The following is a 25,117-nucleotide window of genomic DNA, read 5'->3' as shown; positions in this document are numbered from 1 at the left end:
ACTTTACATAATTCTGTATCTCATCTTCTATAGATTCAAGGGATACCTGGAAATGGCAATACAATGAGAAGAGAAGGAGGTCAGCAAACAGGCTAGTAGCGGTCAATACAACAACAATACACCAGCAGCAACGACTCAATCAATACTCCAGAAAAACCCAGAAAGGTTGTAAACCAACAGCAACAACAAATACCAAGACAAACAGACTTAACCAAGCTTGTATTAAACCCAAAACTGAACCAGTAGACCACTGAACCACTTAAGCAATCAAAAGGAATGAGAATCACTGTCCAGAATTCGAATTACACCTACGGATGCAATGAAACAATATCTTTCTTTTGGTTTTCTGTTGTTAAACTCTCCAGCACTCTCTAAAAGAAACTAATTGTTTAAAACTCTCAAAAACTGGCCTCAACTCTCCTCAAAGATTCTTTTAAATTTAACCTCTGAAAACTGATCCTAAAAGCCATCAAATAAAACTGATCTTTTGGATCCTCAAAACTGCTCTCTAAGACTGATTAGAGAGGAAGCAAAAGCAGAACCTCTCTCAAACTCCTAAGGTCTCAAAATTCAGAACCTTTTGAACTCTCTAAAAAAAATTGATCAAAGACTAATCTCCCTTCTCTCAAAAAAAATTCCGCCCCTAACTCTGTCTCTCTTTTTAGCCCTCTTAAGGTCTGAACCCCCCTATTCTAAGGTCTGCCCTGTATTTTATACCCTAAGATAGACCCATTTTCCAGCCTGTTTTAACACTTAGATCATTAAGAAATGTATTTCTTCCATCATATTCCCTGACAGCCACTACTAAGTGTCTAATTTCATTATTTAATTCAAATGTGTATGGGCAGCCTGAATTTAAAACTCAGGCGTGCCCTGACAACCAGAATGGGCTTCCACTTGATTTTAACATTTTCACTTCAGTGATTTACCCTTAGCTTCATTAACTAATGATTCCTAAACCGACTAACAAGCATGATACAGATTTAAACAACAGCTTAAACAAACAAATTCACAAAACTCAACTGATTAACCAATTCAGTGTTTTATTCCAACAACAAAAGAAACAAGATAACACTGAATTGCCCATAAGATTGTTTAACAATACGCTCGAGCATGGGATGAACAAGTTCTATTAAGTTGAAATGAACCATTTTGACTGACTAAATTATTAAACAAGGCAGGGTTACACACAACTGACTATACAGACTTGTGAGACCAAGAACAGATTCCCCAAATATTATGACAAACAAAACAGCGAATTGGCAACAGAATAAACAAAATGCAAACGTTTGTTCTCGATAAACAAAATGGTCGAATAAACAAAATGCCAAAACAGAGGACTAGTCGAGTTTCAATCCGAAAACGACCAGAGAAAAGAAAAAGAGACGGGGAAAGATTGACAACAGAATAAACAAAACTAGGAAATAAACTCACTGTCCAGGCTCGAATTGGGAAATGACATGTTGAGTCAACACAACATAATGCCAAACGGTAATAAAGCGGTAAAAGCATCATTTAGCACATTAGGCCCAAACATGTAATAAAGTCGGATAACAGATAAAGCCAAAATATAACAATTCATCTAAGCTCGAATTCAGAACCCTGAACAAGAGATTCTGGGTTCTTGTCCCCAGCAGAGTCGCCAGAGCTGTCACACCTCCTTTTTACCTGCGTCCCCAGGGGCGTAAAGGAAGTTTTTCCAATTAAATGACAATCAAAAAAGGATTTATTATTAAGAATCAGAGTCTCCACTTGGGAGATTTATGGTGTCCCAAGTCATCGGTTTAATCCCGAATTGAGGAAAAGAATGACTCTATTTAACAGTCTGCGCACTAGAAATCCGAGTAAGGAATTCTGTTAACTTGGGAGAATGTGTTAGGCATTCCCGAGTTCCGTGGTTCTAGCACGGTCGCTCAACTATTATATTCGGCTTAAATTATCTGATTTTAACAATTATGAACCTATGTGCAAATTTTAACTTTTTATCGCTTTTATTATTATTATTTTAAAAGAGAATTGCAACGTCATTAAAACACGTCTTGAACCACGTCACATAAATGCACCCGTGGTTTTTGACATATTTTAACATCGTTGAGATTTGTATTTGGGTCACATAAATGCGCACCCGAGTTTAGGGAGGTAATGTTATTAGAATACGTGCCTAAAATAGACTAACGCATTATTATATTAGGAAAGGCCGGAAAATTTACTAAACGGCCCGTCCCGAAATCTAAGTATTTTTATATACATTTAACGAGGGCCCCGCAATCTAGGTACTTAATTTGGCGAGGCTCATCTCGTTCATATTTAAAGGGCAAACCTAAGAGCAACTATGATTCTCTACTTTATTTATCTCTAAAATAAAAGAAAGAGTCCTAGTTAATTATGTATTGAATTATAATACGTTGAACTATGAATTGAATTCTTCCAGCCAAGTCCAAATAATGAATTTGCTTGTGCACGATTGCAGCAACCCGAGCATTTCAGCCACCAGCGTTTGGGCTCAAAGTCGTGGATCAGTTCTAGAGCCCAACGTTCTTTTAATCTCCCCTAGGAGACCCTTCTGTGGGTTAGAAATCTTTGGGCTTGTTTGCCACGCATTCAAGCCCAATCTCCATGGTCCAAAAATTTCAGACTTTAACCAAACGAACTTACACTAATGCCTCAATCCTTTCTTTCAATATGCAATTAGTGGGCGAATATACAGTATCTCAAATATTCAATTAACTTTACATACCACAAATATTCAGATAAGAAAGAAAGAGCAACATGATTCCCAGAATACACTACTTGTACTAGGATGAAACAGACTAAACTAACTACTTTCACATTATGCTACTGGATTCCAAACAAGTTGTTATTGAAGACTAAAGGCCAAAGATTATTCATTCTTTAAGCTTTGTGTAATTACAACTTTACATAATTCTGTATCTCATCTTCTATAGATTCAAGGGATACCTGGAAATGGCAATACAATGAGAAGAGAAGGAGGTCAGCAAACAGGCTAGTAGCGGTCAATACAACAACAATACACCAGCAGCAACGACTCAATCAATACTCCAGAAAAACCCAGAAAGGTTGTAAACCAACAGCAACAACAAATACCAAGACAAACAGACTTAACCAAGCTTGTATTAAACCCAAAACTGAACCAGTAGACCACTGAACCACTTAAGCAATCAAAAGGAATGAGAATCACTGTCCAGAATTCGAATTACACCTACGGATGCAATGAAACAATATCTTTCTTTTGGTTTTCTGTTGTTAAACTCTCCAGCACTCTCTAAAAGAAACTAATTGTTTAAAACTCTCAAAAACTGGCCTCAACTCTCCTCAAAGATTCTTTTAAATTTAACCTCTGAAAACTGATCCTAAAAGCCATCAAATAAAACTGATCTTTTGGATCCTCAAAACTGCTCTCTAAGACTGATTAGAGAGGAAGCAAAAGCAGAACCTCTCTCAAACTCCTAAGGTCTCAAAATTCAGAACCTTTTGAACTCTCTAAAAAAAACTGATCAAAGACTAATCTCCCTTCTCTCAAAAAAAATTCCGCCCCTAACTCTGTCTCTCTTTTTAGCCCTCTTAAGGTCTGAACCCCCCTATTCTAAGGTCTGCCCTGTATTTTATACCCTAAGATAGACCCATTTTCCAGCCTGTTTTAACACTTAGATCATTAAGAAATGTATTTCTTCCATCATATTCCCTGACAGCCACTACTAAGTGTCTAATTTCATTATTTAATTCAAATGTGTATGGGCAGCCTGAATTTAAAACTCAGGCGTGCCCTGACAACCAGAATGGGCTTCCACTTGATTTTAACATTTTCACTTCAGTGATTTACCCTTAGCTTCATTAACTAATGATTCCTAAACCGACTAACAAGCATGATACAGATTTAAACAACAGCTTAAACAAACAAATTCACAAAACTCAACTGATTAACCAATTCAGTGTTTTATTCCAACAACAAAAGAAACAAGATAACACTGAATTGCCCATAAGATTGTTTAACAATACGCTCGAGCATGGGATGAACAAGTTCTATTAAGTTGAAATGAACCATTTTGACTGACTAAATTATTAAACAAGGCAGGGTTACACACAACTGACTATACAGACTTGTGAGACCAAGAACAGATTCCCCAAATATTATGACAAACAAAACAGCGAATTGGCAACAGAATAAACAAAATGCAAACGTTTGTTCTCGATAAACAAAATGGTCGAATAAACAAAATGCCAAAACAGAGGACTAGTCGAGTTTCAATCCGAAAACGACCAGAGAAAAGAAAAAGAGACGGGGAAAGATTGACAACAGAATAAACAAAACTAGGAAATAAACTCACTGTCCAGGCTCGAATTGGGAAATGACATGTTGAGTCAACACAACATAATGCCAAACGGTAATAAAGCGGTAAAAGCATCATTTAGCACATTAGGCCCAAACATGTAATAAAGTCGGATAACAGATAAAGCCAAAATATAACAATTCATCTAAGCTCGAATTCAGAACCCTGAACAAGAGATTCTGGGTTCTTGTCCCCAGCAGAGTCGCCAGAGCTGTCACACCTCCTTTTTACCTGCGTCCCCAGGGGCGTAAAGGAAGTTTTTCCAATTAAATGACAATCAAAAAAGGATTTATTATTAAGAATCAGAGTCTCCACTTGGGAGATTTATGGTGTCCCAAGTCATCGGTTTAATCCCGAATTGAGGAAAAGAATGACTCTATTTAACAGTCTGCGCACTAGAAATCCGAGTAAGGAATTCTGTTAACTTGGGAGAATGTGTTAGGCATTCCCGAGTTCCGTGGTTCTAGCACGGTCGCTCAACTATTATATTCGGCTTAAATTATCTGATTTTAACAATTATGAACCTATGTGCAAATTTTAACTTTTTATCGCTTTTATTATTATTATTTTAAAAGAGAATTGCAACGTCATTAAAACACGTCTTGAACCACGTCACATAAATGCACCCGTGGTTTTTGACATATTTTAACATCGTTGATGTTTGGATTTGGGTCACATAAATGCGCACCCGAGTTTAGGGAGGTAATGTTATTAGAATACGCGCCTAAAATAGACTAACGCATTATTATTTTAGGAAAGGCCGGAAAATTTACTAAACGGCTCGTCCCGAAATCTAAGTATTTTTATATACATTTAACGAGGGCCCCGTAATCTAGGTACTTAATTTGGCGAGACTCATCTCGTTCATTATTTAAAGGGCAAACCTAAGAGCAACTATGATTCTCTACTTTATTTGTCTCTAAAATAAAAGAAAGAGTCCTAGTTAATTATGTATTGAATTATAATACGTTGAACTATGAATTGAATTCTTCCAGCCAAGTCCAAATAATGAATTTGCTTGTGCACGATTGCAGCAACCCAGTATTTCAGCCACCAGCGTTTGGGCTCAAAGTCGTGGATCAGTTCTAGAGCCCAACGTTCTTTTAATCTCCCCTAGGAGACCCTTCTGTGGGTTAGAAATCTTTGGGCTTGTTTGCCACGCATTCAAGCCCAATCTCCATGGTCCAAAAATTTCAGACTTTAACCAAACGAACTTACACTAATACCTCAATCCTTTCTTTCAATGTGCAATTAGTGGACGAATCATAATAACTCAATATCGAAGCTAGAAAAGATGCAACTTCTGAATTATGACTACATGATATCCAGGCTAGGGTTATTGACACTAAAAAATGAAGTATAAACCATTTCTACCATCTATTATACATGGAATTACTGGTACGAACATAGACATTCTTCCTAACCTTTTAGGCTCCATCATATTCCAGTTTTAATACTTTATCGAACAGGGTGCCATACTTGGACTATACTAAAATTGAACCACACTAAGTCGATTCTATTGAAGAGAATAGGCATAGGTTAATAGTCCATATACACAGTATCTCAAGTATTCAATTAACTTTACATACCACAAATATTCAGATAGGAAAGAAAGAGCAACATGATTCCCAGAATACACTACTTGTACTAGGATGAAACAGACTAAACTAACTACTTTCACATTATGCTACTGGATTCCAAACAAGTTGTTATTGAAGACTAAAGGCCAAAGATTATTCATTCATCAACTTCGTGTAATTACAACTTTACATATTTCTGTATCTCATCTTCTATAGATTCAAGGGATACCTGGAAATGGCAATACAATGAGAAGAGAAGGAGGTCAGCAAACAGGCTAGTAGCAGTCAATACAACAGCAATACACCAGCAGCAACGACTCAATCAATACTCCAGAAAAACCCAGAAAGGTTGTAAACCAACAGCAACAGCAAATACCAAGACAAACAGACTTAACCAAGCTTGTATTAAACCCAAAACTGAACCAGTAGACCACTGAACCACTTAAGCAATCAAAAGGAATGAGAATCACTGTCCAGAATTCGAATTACACCTACGGATGCAATGAAACAATATCTTTCTTTTGGTTTTCTGTTCTTAAACTCTCCAGCACTCTCTAAAAGAAACTAATTGTTTAAAACTCTCAAAAACTGGCCTCAACTCTCCTCAAAGATTCTTTTAAATTTAACCTCTGAAAACTGATCCTAAAAGCCATCAAATAAAATTGATCTTTTGGATCCTCAAAACTGCTCTCTAAGACTGATTAGAGAGGAAGCAAAAGCAGAACCTCTCTCAAACTCCTAAGGTCTCAAAATTCAGAACCTTTTGAACTCTCTAAAAAAAACTGATCAAAGACTAATCTCCCTTCTCTCAAAAAAAATTCCGCCCCTAACTCTGTCTCTCTTTTAGCCCTCTTAAGGTCTGAACCCCCCCTATTCTAAGGTCTGGCCTGTATTTTATACCCTAAGACAGACCCATTTTCCAGCCTGTTTTAACACTTAGATCATTAAGAAATGTATTTCTTCCATCATATTCCCTGACAACCACTACTAAGTGTCTAATTTCATTATTTAATTCAAATGTGTATGGGCAGCCTGAATTTAAAACTCAGGCGTGCCCTGACAACCAGAATGGCCTTCCACTTGATTTTAACATTTTCACTTCAATGATTTACCCTTAACTTCATTAACTAATGATTCCTAAACCAACTAACAAGCATGATACAGATTCAAACAACAGCTTAAACAAACAAATTCACAAAACTCAACTGATTAACCAATTCAGTGTTTTATTCCAACAACAAAAGAAACAAGATAACACTGAATTGCCCATAAGATTGTTTAACAATACGCACGGGCATGGGATGAACAAGTTCTATTAAGTTGAAATGAACCATTTTGACTGACTAAATTATTAAACAAGGCAGGGTTACACACAACTGACTATACAGACTTGTGAGACCAAGAACAGATTCCCCAAATATTTTGACAAACAAAACAGCGAATTGGCAACAGAATAAACAAAATGCCAAATGTTTGTTCTCGATAAACAAAATGGTCGAATAAACAAAATGCCAAAACAGAGGACTAGTCGAGTTTCAATCCGAAAACGACCAGAGAAAAGAAAAAGAGACGGGGAAAGATTGACAACAAAATAAACAAAACTAGGAAATAAACTCACCGGCCAGGCTCGAATTGGGAAATGACATGCTGAGTCAACACAACATAATGCCAAACGTTTGTTCTTGTTGGAGAACAAATGGGCGTCATTATTTTATGTTGAAACAGACTTGAATAAACTAAGAAATCCAAACGAACGACCCCCTTGTGCACTGATCCCAATTTAGGGTTCTAAGGCTTGAACTTAGATTTGATATTCGACTAACTTTGGTCTGATTCGAAAGGATTCCATGATGAATTCGTTATGAAGGAGTCACGGGGGGTATGTGGCGTTGATTTGGGGTCGATTTGGATGAACTAGGGTTTGGGTCGATTTCTTTGATCTAAGATTCGAGGGGCTCGGGGGTGATTCAAAGAAAAATGAGCGTGGAATTGAAGAGGGGATGGTTTGGTGGTTCAGGGGTGTGATTTTGGGGTTGTTTGGCCACCGTTTGCCGCCGTGGGCGATTTCCGGCGGGCGAAAGGCGGTGGTGTGTGTTTTGGTCTCTGAAGAGACGAGTGGGGGGGGGGGTGTTTGATATATCAAAATTAGTTGATTAATCTGGGCCGTTGGATGATAGGAACCAACGGTCCAAATTAAGTCACTTAAGCCAAACGGGGTCGTTTAGGCTTAGCTGGGGAGGGTATGGTTCGGGGTAAGCGGGTCGGGCTAGAGACGGGTTATGGGAGGGGGATCTTAGACCGTTGGATTGGGTGATTGAACGGTTGAGATTGATTGGCGACGAAACGATGTCGTTTGGTATGGTCTCTTGGACCGGCCAATTGAGCCTGGATATGGGGTGTGACATTGGGTCTGAACTTTTCTTTTAAAACTGGTCCAGTCCGATTTTTAACTCTTCTTCTTTTGTTTCTTCTTTTTCTTTTATTTTCTTTTTAATTCCTAATTACCAAAAATTCTAAAATAAATTGTAAAGCCAAAATTAACTTAGAAAATACTAATTAACCCTTAATAATAATTATCACATAAAATTAAATACAAATATAATCACACAATTTTGACATTAGACACTAAAAATGCGAAGTACGTTATTTTTTTTTTGATTTTTCATTTTCGTAAAACAAATTACTGTTTAATTAATCCTAAATTGCAAAATTAAATCGTAAATGCAAATGCAACACATATATTTTTTGTATTTTTCATTAATTAAATTAGAATAAACATTCACAGACAAAATACAAATAATTATCCAAAAAAAAAAAATGCCACGCGAATTCTCAAAATTGCACACAAAGGAAAATTATTTTATTTTGAATTTTTGGAAGTAGTTCTCATAGGGCAAAAATCACGTGCTCACAGAGAATAATATTATGCTCGATAGGAGAAAAGTTTGAAAATAATTTATATTTTCTGTACAATCAAAAAAGCATAAAATCTCAACAAATAATTAAGTCTTTGAATTAATAAAGCAACAAAAAAGTCAATTCAATTTTGTTTTAAAATTATTATATAAGTAAACTTATTTGTCAAGTTGATAAAACTCTTAAGGTACACAAATTATTTTACACAATAAGAGCAGTTGTCGTGAAAGAAATAAGAAAATAGAGAAAAATTTATTATAATATAGTGTTAAAAGTTAAATTGCTAAAATGTTAAGTTGAAGCAATAAGGATATAACCCAAGACAAAAACAATTCACAAAAATTACCCTTATCATTTTTTCTTTCTTTTTATATTTATTTTAATAAATGATAGCTCCCTATATTTTTCATATCGTATTACATCATTTTTTATAATTCAATATTAGCTATTTTATACTTTATATTGTTATTTATCTATAGGCTTGCAGGAGCTATAGTTCTATCTTTACACTCACAAATTTCTAAAAGACCCAAAGATTCAAATTCTTCAATTTATTTTATTATCTTTGAATAATTATTGCAAAGTATTTTTTTGTTATTTGTTTATAGTATTTGGTAATAAAGGTAACAATAATTTTCATAAGATATATATTATCTCATAAATCATAATAAGACATATAAAGACTTATGTGGCGTAGGATTTCTTTGTTTAATGAGCTAGCTTAGTGAGATTAGCATTCATTATATTTAGAAACTTACATTTTTTTTCTTTGATATTTTTTCAATAACTAAAACACATTATTGAATAATATATGTATAATTTTTAAAAATTATATATTTATTGATATAGGTACAAGCCACCTAAGACTAGTAGTATAAAAAATTAAAAAAAACTAAAACCCTAAAACCCCATCTCTTATACACGTGCAACTTGGCAAAATACATTAATTTTTCATATAGGTCCCCCCTTCTTTTATTTTGGGCTACATTATTCTTTAATAAAAAGGGACCATTACTTTACAGTTAGAAAATTTTGTCTCTGTATATTCTTTTTTGGTTCTATTGTTAACCAGAAAACCAATAAATATTATTTAACATCAATAAACTTAAATTATTTAATGTTGAGGGGTATTTTTCCAAGTGTAACACCCCTAAACGAAACCTACTCTTTGCTTATTCGCTGTTTTTCCCTTACAGTGTTCTTCAGTGTCTTTCTCTGCCTCTGCTTTTGGACCCATTACTGCGTCCGCTTTTAAGCTTATCAATTTGTAAACTGATCTTACTGAGATGGCTCAAGCTCAAGCGATTTCTTCAGTGAATCTTCTCTTCCGGGGCTCCATAAAAAGTATTCGTATTCACTTTTTTTTGGGCGTTTGTGTTATCAAGAAATGGTTTTAAACCTTAAAGATTGGATTTTGAAGCTATTTTTAATGACCCTTTTGTAAATGCAGGTTCACCTCGGATTCAAGATAAGCTTTGCTGCTCTAAAAAGTTGGATTCTTTACAAGAGGTTGGGTTCTTGATTGACACCCTTTAGATTTATTTTAATGTTATTCAGCTGAAATTTTTACTGATGGGGTTTTTGTTTTTAAAATTTTCTTGTTATTGCAGCTTGGTGTAAAAGCTAGTGAATTTAATGGTCTTGCAATTGCTCATAGCCGTTCTAGCTTTGCTTTGCCTTGTGCTACTCATGGTAGTAGTTTTTACCATATTTTATTTGATTGATTATATAGGTCTATAATAAGTCCATGCACGTGCAAGCTTGATTCTTTTTCTTGTGTTAGTTCAAGTGTTTGAAATATTTTGTGTCAAATGATTTCCTTAAGGATTTGGGTTGATAGTTGAGTTGGGAACTTGGAACTAAAAGGACCTTAAATTATTGCTATTCTGAAGGAGTATTCTTTGAGAAAAATTTGATCTTTATAGGGGAATACACTTTAACTTCATTCATATTCTTGTGGATTTGGAAAGAACATGAATCATGATTCTTTCCTGCTAAAAATGGTCTATGCAATTCTAGTTATTCTTGTTCTAACGCGTCTGCGGTCTATGACTTGAAAGTCTCTGTATACAATGGAATATAAGGATCCCATATAAAGGCCAAATTAGCATGGCAAAAAATGTCTTCCATGAGAAATACTTTATCATATCATCTTCAATGTTTGGGTGGATATAAAGTTGGTGGAATATGATTTTGGTGGAAGATGGGGCTAATGTTGGGGCTTGGATATTCTTTTCATCGATTATGAGTAGAGTAGAGAAATATAGACATGCTAGAAGGAGTGAGCAATAAAGAATTGGATTTAAGCGGAAGCTTTGTGGACTTAAGCTGTTATTTTCCTCTTAAAGAAAATATTTTCAAAAAATGCTAATGTCATGTCCTTACTGCTTCCTACAATTTTCAGTTGATAGCATAATGATGAAAAATTTACTTGAATATTGAAGGTATCCAGGCAGTCTTGACCAATGACAAAGAGACGGCTAGTTCCAGCGTGGTTGGGGAAAAGCCTCTGCGCAAAAAATTGAACAAAGTGGTTCTAGCTTATAGTGGTGGTTTGGATACTTCAGTTATTGTACCTTGGCTGAGGTAGCTCCTTTTTGTTTTCTTTTATTTTCTTTTACAGCATTGTTGACCTAGGGTAAGTCCCTTCTGTTGCATGTAAGCCTCACTGTCTGAATATTTTTTTGGTGACGCTCTTAACCTCAAATGTTGGTTGACCACTTAATTTACCTCTTTTAGCAGTATGCTGTTAGTTCTGCAAAAATATTTCTAGAAATTCATCTTGTATGTCAGCTTTACAAGGTGGAATCTCAGTTAATATTGTACTGTTTGTTATGTATATCTGAAGTATATGTAGATGAGCGGAAAGGCTTGTTAAATATGAGAACACTACTATCTTTGTGATGTATGGAAAAGGATAACTTTAGGCAATGAAAGCAGCTCAAATTCAGCTTAAAGATAACGGCTATGTTTGACCCTTTTTTTGTGTGGAAAAAACAAGAAGATAATAGTTATAGTTGATTGGAAAGATATCCAAGTAATCCAATCTATTAAACACAAATATCCGTCAGTGTTGTCAAAGGCGCGCTTAAGCCCTAAAGCGAGGCTCAAAGCATGTTGAGCGCTTCGCCTCACTTTGTGGGCGCTTCAGTGTCACATCAAGACTCTAAGGCATACTTTTCCTTGCCAATGAGTGTAATCATGAAAATGCGACACTAAACAATTGATAATTCACCTTCTTGATGCCAGCAATACAACACCTTACTTCATCAAAAAAAAAAACAATTGATAATTCACTTTATCGTAATATTTTTGTCCATATATTTGTTATTCATGGTTATAATTATTGCTCCTGGACTACATATACATATTTTTACTTTTTCTCCATTTTCGCCTTTTTTCATTAAAGCCACGCTTTATTTGCGCTTAAATCCCAAAGGGCCTTAGAGTTTTTTTGCCCTTTTCGCCTTTGATAACACTGATATCCATAGTTCACTTTTATTCTACTTTGGTAATGATGTAAGAAGAAGTGAGGATTCATATCGTCGACCCCAACTTGTTTGGGACTGAGGCATAGTTGTTGTTTTATCAAAATACAAAAATAAGTTTCCTGAAAAAGCGAACAATTTTGTTGCATGGCCCGTATGCGATGCTTTCGTCCCTTCGTCTATTTCTTAATTTTCTTTTTTGTTTTGCAGGGAGAACTATGGATGTGAAGTTGTCTGTTTCACTGCAGATGTTGGTCAAGTATGTTTTTCTCTCTAGTCACCTATTAGTAGTTCTTTTTGTTCTTGTTCAGAATAAATTATAAAATTATTGTGCATAAAATGGAACTGTCAAACAGAGAAGTTTATTTTTGTAAGAACCCATGTGTGAGATGAATTAATTCTTTCTCAGGGGATTAAGGAATTGGATGGTCTGGAAGCGAAGGCCAAGGCAAGTGGGGCTTGTCAATTAGTAGTGAAGGATTTGAAAGAAGAATTTGTGAAAGACTACATATTTCCTTGTCTGCGAGCTGGTGCTATCTATGAAAGGAAATACTTGCTTGGGACATCAATGGCCCGCCCTGTTATTGCTAAGGTGAACTCCAAATCTTAAATAATAAATTCAACCTTTGTTGTTATTTTTTCCTTCTGTGAACCACCAGTCCCACCTTCCCAGGATAAGAGAGAAAATAGATCCAGTTGGAGAAGTTCATGTTTGTTTGCCAACAAAATAAAGGTCTAGCTCAAGTTTAGTGATAACTCATGTCTGTCTTAATCTCATTTTTGGTCTCTGGTCAGTATTGCATTTAATTGGCACCTAACCAAGGATATTGGACTATTTTTGCTCTTGTAAAGCAGGTTATGCGAATAAGATCATAATTGGTTTGGATAGTACCCCAAGTTAATAGTTCGTAAAGCAGGTTATGCGAATAAGTTCCAAAATCTTGGAATCATAATTGGTTTGTATATTACCCCAAGTTAATAGTCTAAGTTGTTTCGTGACAGACACTTTCTCCTACATAGTTCATTTTTTAAGTGGTAGTTTGTCCTAAAATACAAGCATCAAACAAAAGAACTGAAAAAAGGAAAAAAGGAGGTAGTCACATCAATTAGACAATCACATGCACAACTACTCATTCCGTGAAAATAGAGCTTGTGAGAGAACAGTGTACAACTCTTAGCTCTAGGGTCCAATCATTCCAATAATTGGACTAAGCTTGTTATTATAACCTCTCAAGCAACTTCTCAAGGATATTAAATGCAGAGAATTCCCAAGATTTGGTGCTTCACAGGGTGTAGGAGGTAGGAAATTAACAAACCTTGTCATTAAATAAAGTTGTCATATGCACAACGTTTGTGCATACATTTAAGAGAAAATCGAGATTTTGGAATATAGGCACCATTTGGAAAAATAGTATGTCTGTCCCCGAGTCACTAGGGGTGGGCATAAAATCCGAAAAACCGAACCGAATTAATTCGATATTTCGGTATCGATTCTTCGGTTTTTCGGTATTAATTTGGTATGAAATTTTCTGTTATTCGGTACCTCGGTACAGATTTCGGTATTCAAGATTTAATTTTTTGGTATTTCGGTATTATCGTAATACCAAATTCGGTACCTCGGTACAGATTTTGGTATTCAAGATTTAATTTTTCGGTATTTCGGTATTACCGTAATACCAAAATATTTCCCATAACTATAACTATAACCCAACCGGTCAACCCAAATTACCCAACCCCATAATGCATAATCCAGGAACTATTAGTAATAAAAATAAGCCCAAGCCCAACTCAAGTCAGACGCTATCAGGCATCAACTAGGTTAGAGTTCACTTCTCCATCTCACTTCTCTGTTCTTCTCCCCTTGTTTCTAACACCCTCCTCGACGAGACAACGACTGCAATTGCTTCAAGTCTTCAACGACGCCTCCCCATCCTCGACGACTCCTCTCATAACTCCTCCCCTTGGCAAGGAATTCAAGCTTTCAACACTCAACAAGTTCTCGTTCCTCAATCTTCATCATTGCTCATACTGTAATGATTGGTTTTAAAGAAATTAATTTAGGAAGTAGAAACTTAATTTAACTCTTCAGGTAGGAGGAGTAATTAATTTTCCAGTTGTTCGTTTATTCAATTTAATTTAACAAAGTTGTTGCTAAGAGGCTGTAGTTTTACCGGCAATTTTGGGTGCTCTGTTGTTTAATTTTTAAGGTCTGAAGTAGAATGAGATTTCCTTTTTGGTTAAAATCAATGAATAAGGATTCATATTGTTGACCTTGAGATTTTCTCCTTTATTCTCAATATAAAAATGAGAATGACTAGACATGTGTTGCCTAAGAACATACAAAAGCACTCATAAGATGGAATATGTACTTGAAGCTTCGTCTCACTCCCCCCAACCCCTAACGCCGGCGGCGGAGGCTAATCGAAGAACAACAATGCGGTGTTAGCCAATTTTATTATGGGAGAAAAGGTCTTTTTCACCTCTGAAGACAAATCCTTTGAAATCACTGATATTAGTGAGGGCCAAAGAGGTGGTTTCTTTTTATTGAACACAATAGATGTTTCACCAGTAAGTTAAAAATTGATGAAAGCAATTTGAGATGGGTCTGTCATAACCTGAAGCAGGCATCAAGGGGTCAAGGAGATCTTTACAGAAGATGGGGAGGAAGCAACAAGATCTTTTGCATAGAGTCTACCGGAACTATAATATCCATGGGCGCTTCATCAGAATAGAAAAATGGTTGGGAAATAGAAAATCGGCAATTATAATCCCGGAGGTTGATTACAACACGTGTTGGTGCGAAATCGCCGACAAAATTCTCAGGTTCTTAGGCAAGCCATCCAGTCCAAACCTCCAAAGATTCACCACTCCTGATTTCTCTTACATTGAAGCAGCAAGCATTCAAAAATGGCCAGAAATAGCAGCTCAAGCTCAGGTCTCGTCAGAGATCTCGTAAGAGGAAACCAGTTTGAAGCTTAACAAATACCTTTCCTGCTGCCTTGTGGGCTTCTTTAACGACCCATTCTGCTCAAGCCCTAGTGCAGAGATCATTCAACCTTGGTTCCCGAAGAGATGGAGGATGACAATGGGGTTGATAGTTACACCACTTTCGCCCAACTATTTTCTTTTCCGGTTCCCTTCGACAAGAAGCAGAGAGAGTTAAAATTGGTGATTGGTTTTGGAATGGGCGAAGACTCACTCTTGATTGGTGGTCTCCGGCTACCGGAACTAAAGCTACAGTGGTAAAATCAGATCACCGATGGATTAGGGCTTTCGGTATTCCTTTACATGCATGGTCGGAAAGCACTCTGAAGGGTGACAAGTGTGGCGGCTATATCAGTGCAGATGAGGATACGAAGAAGAGAAATCATCTGTTATGGGCTCGCATGTGTTAGGAATGGTGCACACGAGATTCCAAACAAGATTGATTTGGTTGTAGGGGAATGGGCTTTCGAAATCTCTATCATCACTGATGCCCCGTTAAGCACGTCGATGAAGCCGGCGCCGGAGATGGAAAGATGAAGAAGAAGATTGACCTTCGGTCCTGTGACCATCAGTCCTGTGACCTTTGGTCTAAAGAAGCGTCCACATCAAACTTCACGCCTCACATGTCATCAGATTTTAAAATTGAAAAGGATATTAGGGTTGGGCCTACTAATGTTAAGTTAGTGGCCCAACATAAGGCCAAAGGCCCAAAACCCAATCTGTATCTGGACCAAACTTATTATGCTAAAAGAAAGAAGGGAAAATGGTTTAGTGACTCTTCAAAAGGGATGCAAAGGCAGGAATAGAGAGTAACTGGGCCAGCCCATTATATTAATGGCCCAATAAAAGTTGCTGGAGAGAGAAATACAGAAGTTATTAATCCTAAGCCCCCCTCTTCGGTGGCCCCTGTATCTGATTCTGAACTTGCAGCTTTAGGCGTTGGAGAATATGAAGCCGATGATGAAGCAAACCACATACAATCTCTTCCTCTTCTCAAACTTCCATCGTTGCAACGGGATTTAATGATGGCAAATGCTTCCGACATTGCCTTCTCCGACCTTTCCTCTCCTCCTGGCAGTGATACCCTATTCCTTCCCTGGCATGGCGACACTTCCCATGGGAAACAAATGGTTCATACTCCAGCAGTAATTTAGACATCCCAATGGACCAAGATAGTCATCGCCAAGGCATGCAAGGCTTTCGGGGTGAATTCGGCAGGCTTCGAGCATGAGATATTTGATATGATTCTAAGAATGGAGGAAAAAAGACGATCTCAACTCCAACAATAAAGGGGGAATAAAAATGGGGACAAAAAATCAAAGAAGGGTAAAAGTGAAGCTCAGAAACTGGTATGCATTTTGAACTATGACAAAGGTGGAGGTTCAGATAGGGGCAGCTACCACAAGACATTCTTTGAATGAAAGTCAAGCTTATCAGTTGGAATATTAGGGGGCTCAATGATATGAGCAAAAGAAATACCATCAAGTCACTTATACAAAAATGGAGGCCGAACATTCTTTGCCTTCAGGAAACAAAGACTGAATTTTTTTCTGTGGCTATAGCTAGAGAATTATGGGGCTCTAGATGGGTAGAATGGGTGGAGTTGAAAGCCAGCGGCACTAGAGGAGGTATAGTTATCTTATGGGATAGAAGACTTTGGAATTGCATTGATTCAAAGCAAGGGAAACATTCTATCTCGGCTATGCTAGAAGGAATTCAGGTAGACATTAGACTTTGTTTCACTGGAGTCTATGGGCCTCACTCTAATCGGGAGAGGGTGAATTTGTGGAACGAATTAGCTGCAGTAAGAGGGCTCTGGGATGAAAACTGGATTGTAGGGGGGACTTTAATGTTTGTAGATTTGAGAGTGAAAGATTCAATTGTATTAGAAGATCAAGGGCTATGAAAAGCTTCTCTGACTTTATTCAAGATATGGGCTTAGTTGATCTTCCATTGCAGGGAGCCTTTTACACGTGGTCGAGGGGGGAAAACTCTTTACAGGCCCTCAGAATAGATAGGTTCTTGATATCCTCAGAATTGAATGATCTCTTTGGCTCTGTAAAGCAATTAGCCCTCCCTATCGTTGTTTCTTATCACAGACCAATTGTGTTAGAAAGTGGTGACTGGTCTACTGAACCCTCTTATTTCAAATTTGAAAATATGTGGTTACACCAAGAAGGGTTTATTGACATGGTAAAACAATGGTGGCAAGGCTATGTGATAAATGGTTCTCCTGATTTTATTCTTTCTCAAAAGCTGGAATTCTTGAATAGAGACCTAGTCATATGGAACAGGGAAGTCTTTGGCAAAATCAGCACCAGAACAAATAAAGCATTGGAAGAACTTCTAATCCTGGAGCAAGCAACTGAAGGAAGGGTGCAGACTCAATCTGAAAAGAGTAAGATCCTGCAATTGAAAATGGAGATACAACAGTTAGTTAAATCAGAAGAAACATCATGGAGGCAAAAATCAAGATGTTTATTGTTGAAAGAGGGTGACAGAAATACTAAATACTTTCAAAGGATAGCTAACTCCCATAGGAGATACAATTGCATCGATAGACTACAGGTGGGAGAGGATATCATTGAAGATAAAGCGCAGGTGAAAGAGGTGATTCTTGATTTTTATCAAGAACTCTACTCAGAGAGTGAAAACTGGAGACCTGGTGCAACATTTGAGGTCTTGGAAGCCTAAATGCAGAGGAAAAGGATAGTCTTGAACATATTTTTGAGGAAGAGGAAGTGGAATGCTATCAATTCTTGTGCCCCGGATAAGAGCCCTGGACCCGATGGTTTTACAATGACTTTTTTTCAAAAGTGTTGGGACACTATAAAACAAGATCTCATGGGAACCTTCAACCACTTTCACAACAATTGTCACATGGTTAAATCATGCAATGCCTCTTTTATTGCTCTTATTCCTAAAAGGAAAGGGGCAATTGAACTCAAAGATTTTAGGCCCATCAGTCTCATTGGTAGAGTCTACAAGATAATGGCAAAGGTCCTAACTACTCGGCTAAAAAAGGTGATCGGGAGGCTGGTCTCGGGGTACCAAAATGCATTTATCAAAGGTAGGCAAATCACTGATGCCGCCCTCATTGCTAATGAAGTGCTAGATTGGAGACAAAAAAGTGGTGAACCTGGTCTTCTATTCAAGCTGGATATTGAGAAGGCTTTTGACAAACTAAATCGGCATTTTCTAATCTCAATCCTAAGACAAATGGGATTTGGAGAGAAATGGATCAAATGGATCAGATATAGCTTCACCACAATGAAGTACTCTGTGCTCGTTAACAAAAGCCCTGTAGGCTTCTTCTCTCCTAAAAGAGGAATCAGACAAGAAGACCCCCTATCTCCCTTTCTATTCATCTTAGCCATGGAGGGGCTTAGTAGAATGCTGGAAAAGGCCAAGCAGATGCAATGGTTACAAGGTTTTGATGTGGGTAGCAACTCGGGATTGACAGTTTCTGTATCACACCTATTATTCCCAGATGACATTCTTATTTTTTGTGGGGCAGATAAATCTCAAGTTCAGTTCCTTAACCTCACTCTCATGCTTTTTGAAGCCATGTCAGGTCTCCACATTAACATGTCTAAAAGCATTATTTTCCCCGTTAATGTGGTTCCTGAGCTAGAAGAGTTGGCAGATATTATGTATTGCAACACTGGTTCCTTCCCTACCTCATATCTTTGTCTTCCTTTGGGTGCCAGTCAGAGATCTACTGAAATATGGAATGCAGTTGTTGAAAAGTTTGAGAAAATGTTGGCTTCTTGGCAGCAACAGTACCTATCTCTAGGCGGCAGATTAACACTATTCAACAGTGTTTTGGATAGCATACCTACCTATTTCATGTCCCTCTTTCCAATGCTAGTCAAAGAGCCCGTTTGGATTGGCTTAAAAAAAGTGCTTTTAAGCACTTGCTTAAAAGCACTTTTTTTTAGTGCTGAAGCTTGTTCTCTAAATAAGTAGTTATGTGTTTGGATAATAGTGCTGGAGCTGGAAAAAAGCTGTTGAAGTGTTTGGTAAACAAGTGCAAGTAAGCACTTTTTCTGTTAAAATGACTGAAATATCCTTAAAGCTGTTAACACACGAAAAATAAGCTTATTACTACAACATCCTTAATGTAAAATTACCCAAATACTGATTAATTTATGTCTTAATTAACTCTAAATTAAATTAATTAGATAAGATTATTTTTAATAAATATAAACTGAATGGCAATAGAATTGTAATATGCTTTTGTTCTGAATATTCAACTACTAAATAAAACTATTTGTTTCTAGAGTGAAATGAAAAAAAATGTAATAGAAGTATAAATTATTGCCAATAAAACTAATGCCTCAGCCTTTGCATCGTTTTTTTTTTCTATGCTAGTTCTCACATTTGTCTAATATTAGGTAATTAAGGGTTTTATTAATTACTTATCACAGAAAAATAAAGCAACCTAATTTATTATAATAATATGAAGAAAAATATCTGCTACGTCAAAATGGAAGATGGGAAAAAATGATGTTATGACTTAATTAGTAAAGTAAGGGTATTTTGTAATTTATAAAAAAAAGGAGGGATAATAAGGTCAATTACTTGGTCAAACATGAAAAGCTTTTAAGCTAAAAAGCAATAAGTTGGACATTCCCAACTTGTTGCTTTTGGCTTAATTCAGCTTAAAAGTACTTGACTTAAAAGCTGTTTTTAGGTTTGCCAAACACTCAAACAAGGCAAAATGTGCTTTTAAGCTGGTTTGACCAGCTTTTAAGCCAAACCAAACACCCTCAAAGTACAGAAACAGCTTGACAAGATTAGGAGATCTTTCCTATGGGAAGGTAATAGCTCCAGCCACAAATTCCACCTAGTCAAATGGGCCAAAGTCACACTTCCTAAAACACTAGGAGGTCTTGGGGTCAAAGACCTAGCACTTTACAACAAAAGCATGTTAATGAAATGGCACTGGAGGTATAACCAAGAAGATGCTGGCCTTTGGAAGGAGATAGTTCAAGCAAAGAATGGGGATAATAGTCACTGGTGTACCAATGCTATCAGAACACCTTATGGTACTGGGTTATGGAAGGGTATCAGGAGACTATGGATGGCTTCTCTTGCAACACATCTCTTCAGATGGGAAATGGGGCACTCATTCAATTCTGGAAAGACAAATGGCTGGGACACTCTACTCTAAAGGAGGCATTTCCAAGACTATTCCTAGTTGCAACCAACCCAGATTCTACTATTGCTCAAAACAGGAGGACAACACATGGAGACTGAACCATAGAAGAGACCTAAATGACGGGGAGATTGAGGACCTATTTGCACTTCTTGAAAGCCTCCAAAACAGCTCTTTCAACACCCAGAGCAGAGACAAACTCAAGTGGGGCAATAGCAGGGAAGGCACTTATTCAGTGAATGCAAGTTATCTTCAATTAAGCTCCAACAAAGACTTAATTGATCAATGGCCTTGGAAGCTTGTCTGGAGAGCAAAATTACCACCAAAAGTGACATGCTTTAGCTGGATCACTTTAAAGGGAGCATGCTTAACTCAGGATAATCTCATTAGGAGGAATTTTCAACTACCTAACAGATGTTACATGTGTCTTTGCAACCCAGAGACAATTAATCACCTGTTTCTTCATTGCCCAGTTGCAACAAGTATATGGAACATGTTTTTGTCACTTTTTGGACTGCACTGGACTATGCCATGCAATGTCAGGGAGGCTTTCTTGAGTTGGAATGCCTGGAGAGTTGGGAAGTCCATCAAAAGTATATGGTCTATGATTCCTGCTTGTATTTTGTGGTGCATATGGACAGAAAGGAATCATAGATGTTTTGATGGCTTTTCAATTGCCAACCATGCACTCAAGGCCAAATGTTTAGTTAATCTTTTTAGTTGGGTTAAATTTACACCTCTATATAACCCTGACTCTTATTTGGAATTTATCAGCGCCTTAGTCTTACAATAGTTTTTTTTTTTTGTCATTTGGGCTGATATTTCCCTTCTTTTGTAACCTATGCATCCCCTGGATGCTTCTTGTTAATGAAATACAATTTATTTCATAAAAAAAGATGGAACATGTACTTGAAAGATTATAATCTTCTTTAACAGATATATTGGCATTCAGGTGAATCGGGCTATTAAGCTTGAATTCATTTCTTAACAACCTTTGCCTTTTTCTTCAATAATTTCTTGCATCAAACAGAAGTTATCAAATGTCAATCAACTAACTTTGTTTGATTTCATGACCAATTCACTACTTTTTCGTCTACAAAGACTTGGTACGATACCGAAACCGTACCGAACCGAACCAAACAAGAAAATACCGAACCGTACCGAACTATTTTGGTACGGTATTTGGTATGCACAATTGATATACCGAAGTACCGAACAGTAATTTATAAATACCGTACCGAAGTACCGAATGCTCACCCCTATGAGTCACTTTAACCTTTCTTGACATTGGAGGTTATAGAAAGATGGGGCTGCTTGTTGGCTTTCTAGCAGTAGATTATTTGCTTAGGAGTCGTATACAGCACCCCAGATGAATTTCCTATGGTTGGATTCAGGTAGGTTCACCTCTCAGAATGCGACCTGACTGTATGAGAGGAAACATTACTTTTGGCAGAAGATTATAGAAAGCTATGGCTGTCTTCTGGCTCCTCTTGCAATAGATTTTTTGCCTGGGAGCTATGTTGCTCAGATCCTCCTCTTGCAGTAGCATTTTCTGGAAAATTGTCCGTAAAAGCAGTTCAGGTTGGTCTTTCCTCTATATAATTGCCTGAACTGCAGCGAAATGAATAATTTATTAACCCGTATCGCAAAGAAGCCGAAGAATTTGCCAGTCTTTACAGACAAGCTTCTCATGGAAGAACAAAATCAGCAAACGAAATTCTTAAGTACATAAAAAGATCATGAGAAATGATAAAACTTGCATTTGCAGGAATTCTGATGCACTCGTTTTCATTTGTTCACGATTTATGTTTGGTTATTAAAATTTCTTCTGGTCCGCTTGTGATCTTTAGATGTCTGCTAGACTGCTACTAGTTTCTTTTATTTCCCCATATTAAATGTGTTTTGTACGTCAAGCTTTTACATTTCCAGAAAGATGAACATGCTAGTAAAGTACCAGCATGGTACTTTACTAGGTATAATCTATGCGGCAAACTTTTCGTGTCATATATTGGTCCACCAAACTAACCTACTCAATTTCAGTCATGAATCAGATATAACAATTGATAATCTAAATGTCCAAATTTTAGTATCGGTGCTCTCATTGCCTTAAATTAGTTTTGGACTCTGAAATTTAGCTGATAATTGCAGGCAATGGTTGATGTTGCCCGAGAGGTCGGAGCTGATGCTGTTTCTCATGGATGCACAGGGAAGGGAAATGATCAGGTATTATCCTGGATCTTCTTTTTAACTTTACTATGTCAATTGATCAGATCACTATTCTTCAGCTTCGTCTAAAACCTATTTGTCTGAGCCCAGGGGACAATTATGCTTCTTTACCATTACAGGTCCGTTTTGAGCTGACATTCTTTGCGCTGAATCCTGAGCTCAGTGTTGTTGCCCCATGGAGGGAATGGGAAATTACAGGAAGAGAGGACGCTATTGAATATGCTAAGAAGCACAACGTACCAGTTCCCGTGACAAAGAAATCCATCTATAGCAGAGACAGAAACTTGTGGCACCTTAGTCATGAGGTAATATTAGCTTGTTTTGGGCTTATGTTGCTTCTGATATACTCATTTAGTATGCTGATTGTTCTTTATCCTTGACTTAGTTGCGAAGTTTCGGAACTTCTTTCCTTTTTTATCAAATACCATTTCCTGTTTTCTTTTTCTGCTTGTCTAAATTTGGAATTTTGTATCAATACAACTGTTTTCTTTTCACTAAGAATTTTGACCAAACGAACAAGCTCATCTTCCTGGGAGCAAATAGTTATTTACTATGTAAAACAGAGTACTATAAAGGGGTATCAATCTGAATTGGGATATGTATAGGAATGTCATGATTGGTAAATGAATCACGAAAAAGTTGAATCTCTGCTCTTAATAGTTTTTAGTGATTTCCTTAGTAAACAAGGAAATAAGAAACTAAAAGATCAAGAATTAAGAAAATATTATGACGTAGGCTCTGCCACTTGGGCGGAACTAAGACGGGCACCCCTCCAAAGTGCAATGGAGCCCACCAACCTAGGCCATGGGCATTCTTGATCGCCCATTGAACCTTGTTCAGGTAAGTTTTGTAAAAAAATATTGAAGTAAGGCTATGTGAATAGCCGATTATACCCGTAAAACTCATTTTGATATGGTATTGAAGGGAGATATTCTGGAGGACCCTGCAAATGAGCCAATGAAGGATATGTACATGATGTCAATTGATCCTCAAGATGCACCTGATCAACCTGAGTAAGAAATTTTTTTCCCCTCATTAATTGCAGTAGTAAGATCTAAGCATTTTGTTTCCTCAGTTTTAAAACTGTTTCTAACTGTGAAGGTATGTAAACATTGGGATAGTCGCTGGGATTCCTGTTTCAGTAAATGGGAAGGAGCTGTCTCCTGCAACTCTTCTTTCTGAGCTAAATGAAATTGGCGGGAGACATGGAATTGGACGAATAGACATGGTTGAAAATCGGCTTGTTGGAATGAAGAGCCGTGGAGTATATGAAACTCCTGGGGGAACTATCCTCTTCACAGCTGTGCAGGAACTCGAGTCTCTTACACTTGATCGCGAAACAATCCAAGTCAAAGATTCTCTTGCCCTCAAATATGCTGAGTTAGTGTATGCCGGCAGGTGGTTTGATCCACTTCGTGAGTCAATGGATGCTTTCATGGAGAATATTACAAAGACTACAACGGGTTCAGTTACTCTCAAACTATACAAAGGATCAGTTTCAGTGACTGGTCGTCAAAGTCCACATAGCTTGTACAGACAAGATATCTCATCGTTTGAGAGTGGGGATATCTACAATCAAGCTGATGCTGCAGGATTCATTCGGCTTTATGGACTTCCGATGAGGGTTAGGGCAATGCTTGAGAAGGGTCTTTAATTTTTTGATCGTGTCGTGAGTTGATGAAGGGGAGCCTTGGCGCAACGATAAAAATTGCCGCTATGTGACCAGAGGTCATGGTTCAGGCTGCAGAAACAGCCTCTTGCATAATGCAAGGTAAGGCAGTAAGACCAATATGGTCTGGCCATCGCCTGTCCCCTGCATAGCGGAAACTTGCAGCAGACTATCCTTTCTTGAATTGATGGTGTGTAGTGTTGAAAAGAACATCAAGGGTCAGTAGTATCTTGTTCTTCCATTTTGTTGCACTTAGTTCCGTATTTTACTCTGGAGGCTTGTTTGTTCAGATTGTTTTGTAGACTTTTTCTCTCGTTTGGCATATTGAAGGCAAAACTTTTGGACTTTATAGTCCTTTATGGAAACTTGCTGAATCACATATCAATAGTCAAATAGGCAAAAAACGTTAGGTGATTTCTGTACGTCAGAGAGGGAGGGAAAGTGATTTTGAGGAGAAGCACGAAAAAGTATTCTCTCCAAAAACACTTTTTTAAGAAACACTTTTGAGAAAAATACATTTAGAAGTAGTTTTCAAAAACTTGGTCAAACACTAATTACTGCTTAAAAGTATTTTTCAAATTAATTAGCCAAACACATTGTTTTTTATCAAAAACACTTTTTAAAAAAGTATTTTTAATAAGTTGATTTTAGCCAAACAGGAGAGAGAGAGTTATTAGGTGCTTGTGAGTAGTTGGTATCTGAGATAGTCAAGGTGCGAAAACTGACCCGACACCACTGTTATA

The 25,117-nt window shown here is 37.2% G+C and overlaps 1 protein-coding gene and 1 pseudogene across 1 annotated transcript; one reads left to right on the top strand and one right to left on the bottom strand.

Moving 5' to 3' along the window:
• Positions 1–10,005: 10,005 nt before the first annotated feature.
• Positions 10,006–24,739, top strand: LOC104221286 (argininosuccinate synthase, chloroplastic). Its single transcript, XM_009772318.2, has 10 exons — positions 10,006–10,189; positions 10,296–10,354; positions 10,456–10,537; positions 11,290–11,431; positions 12,544–12,592; positions 12,743–12,925; positions 22,628–22,702; positions 22,825–23,010; positions 23,630–23,718; positions 23,807–24,739. The coding sequence occupies exons 1-10, from the start codon at positions 10,132–10,134 to the stop codon at positions 24,357–24,359; spliced, it is 1,476 nt and encodes a 491-aa protein (XP_009770620.1). The 5' UTR covers positions 10,006–10,131; the 3' UTR covers positions 24,360–24,739.
• On the bottom strand, positions 23,416–23,553 carry LOC138880575 (U1 spliceosomal RNA; annotated as a pseudogene).
• Positions 24,740–25,117: the final 378 nt, after the last annotated feature.

The sequence above is a fragment of the Nicotiana sylvestris genome, chromosome 10 (assembly GCF_000393655.2).
Source record: "Nicotiana sylvestris chromosome 10, ASM39365v2, whole genome shotgun sequence".
Taxonomy (NCBI): domain Eukaryota; kingdom Viridiplantae; phylum Streptophyta; class Magnoliopsida; order Solanales; family Solanaceae; genus Nicotiana; species Nicotiana sylvestris.
The sequence above is the reverse complement of the archived record's forward strand: the minus strand, read 5'-3'. Positions and strand labels throughout refer to the sequence as shown.

Coding starts and splice junctions, on each gene's coding strand:
- LOC104221286 (XM_009772318.2), top strand. CDS start 10,132: ATGGCTCAAGCTCAAGCGATTTCTTCAGTGAATCTTCTCTTCCGGGGC. Junction 10,355..10,455: donor AGTTGGATTCTTTACAAGAG/GTTGGGTTCTTG, acceptor TTGTTATTGCAG/CTTGGTGTAAAAGCTAGTGA. Junction 12,593..12,742: donor TCACTGCAGATGTTGGTCAA/GTATGTTTTTCT, acceptor ATTCTTTCTCAG/GGGATTAAGGAATTGGATGG.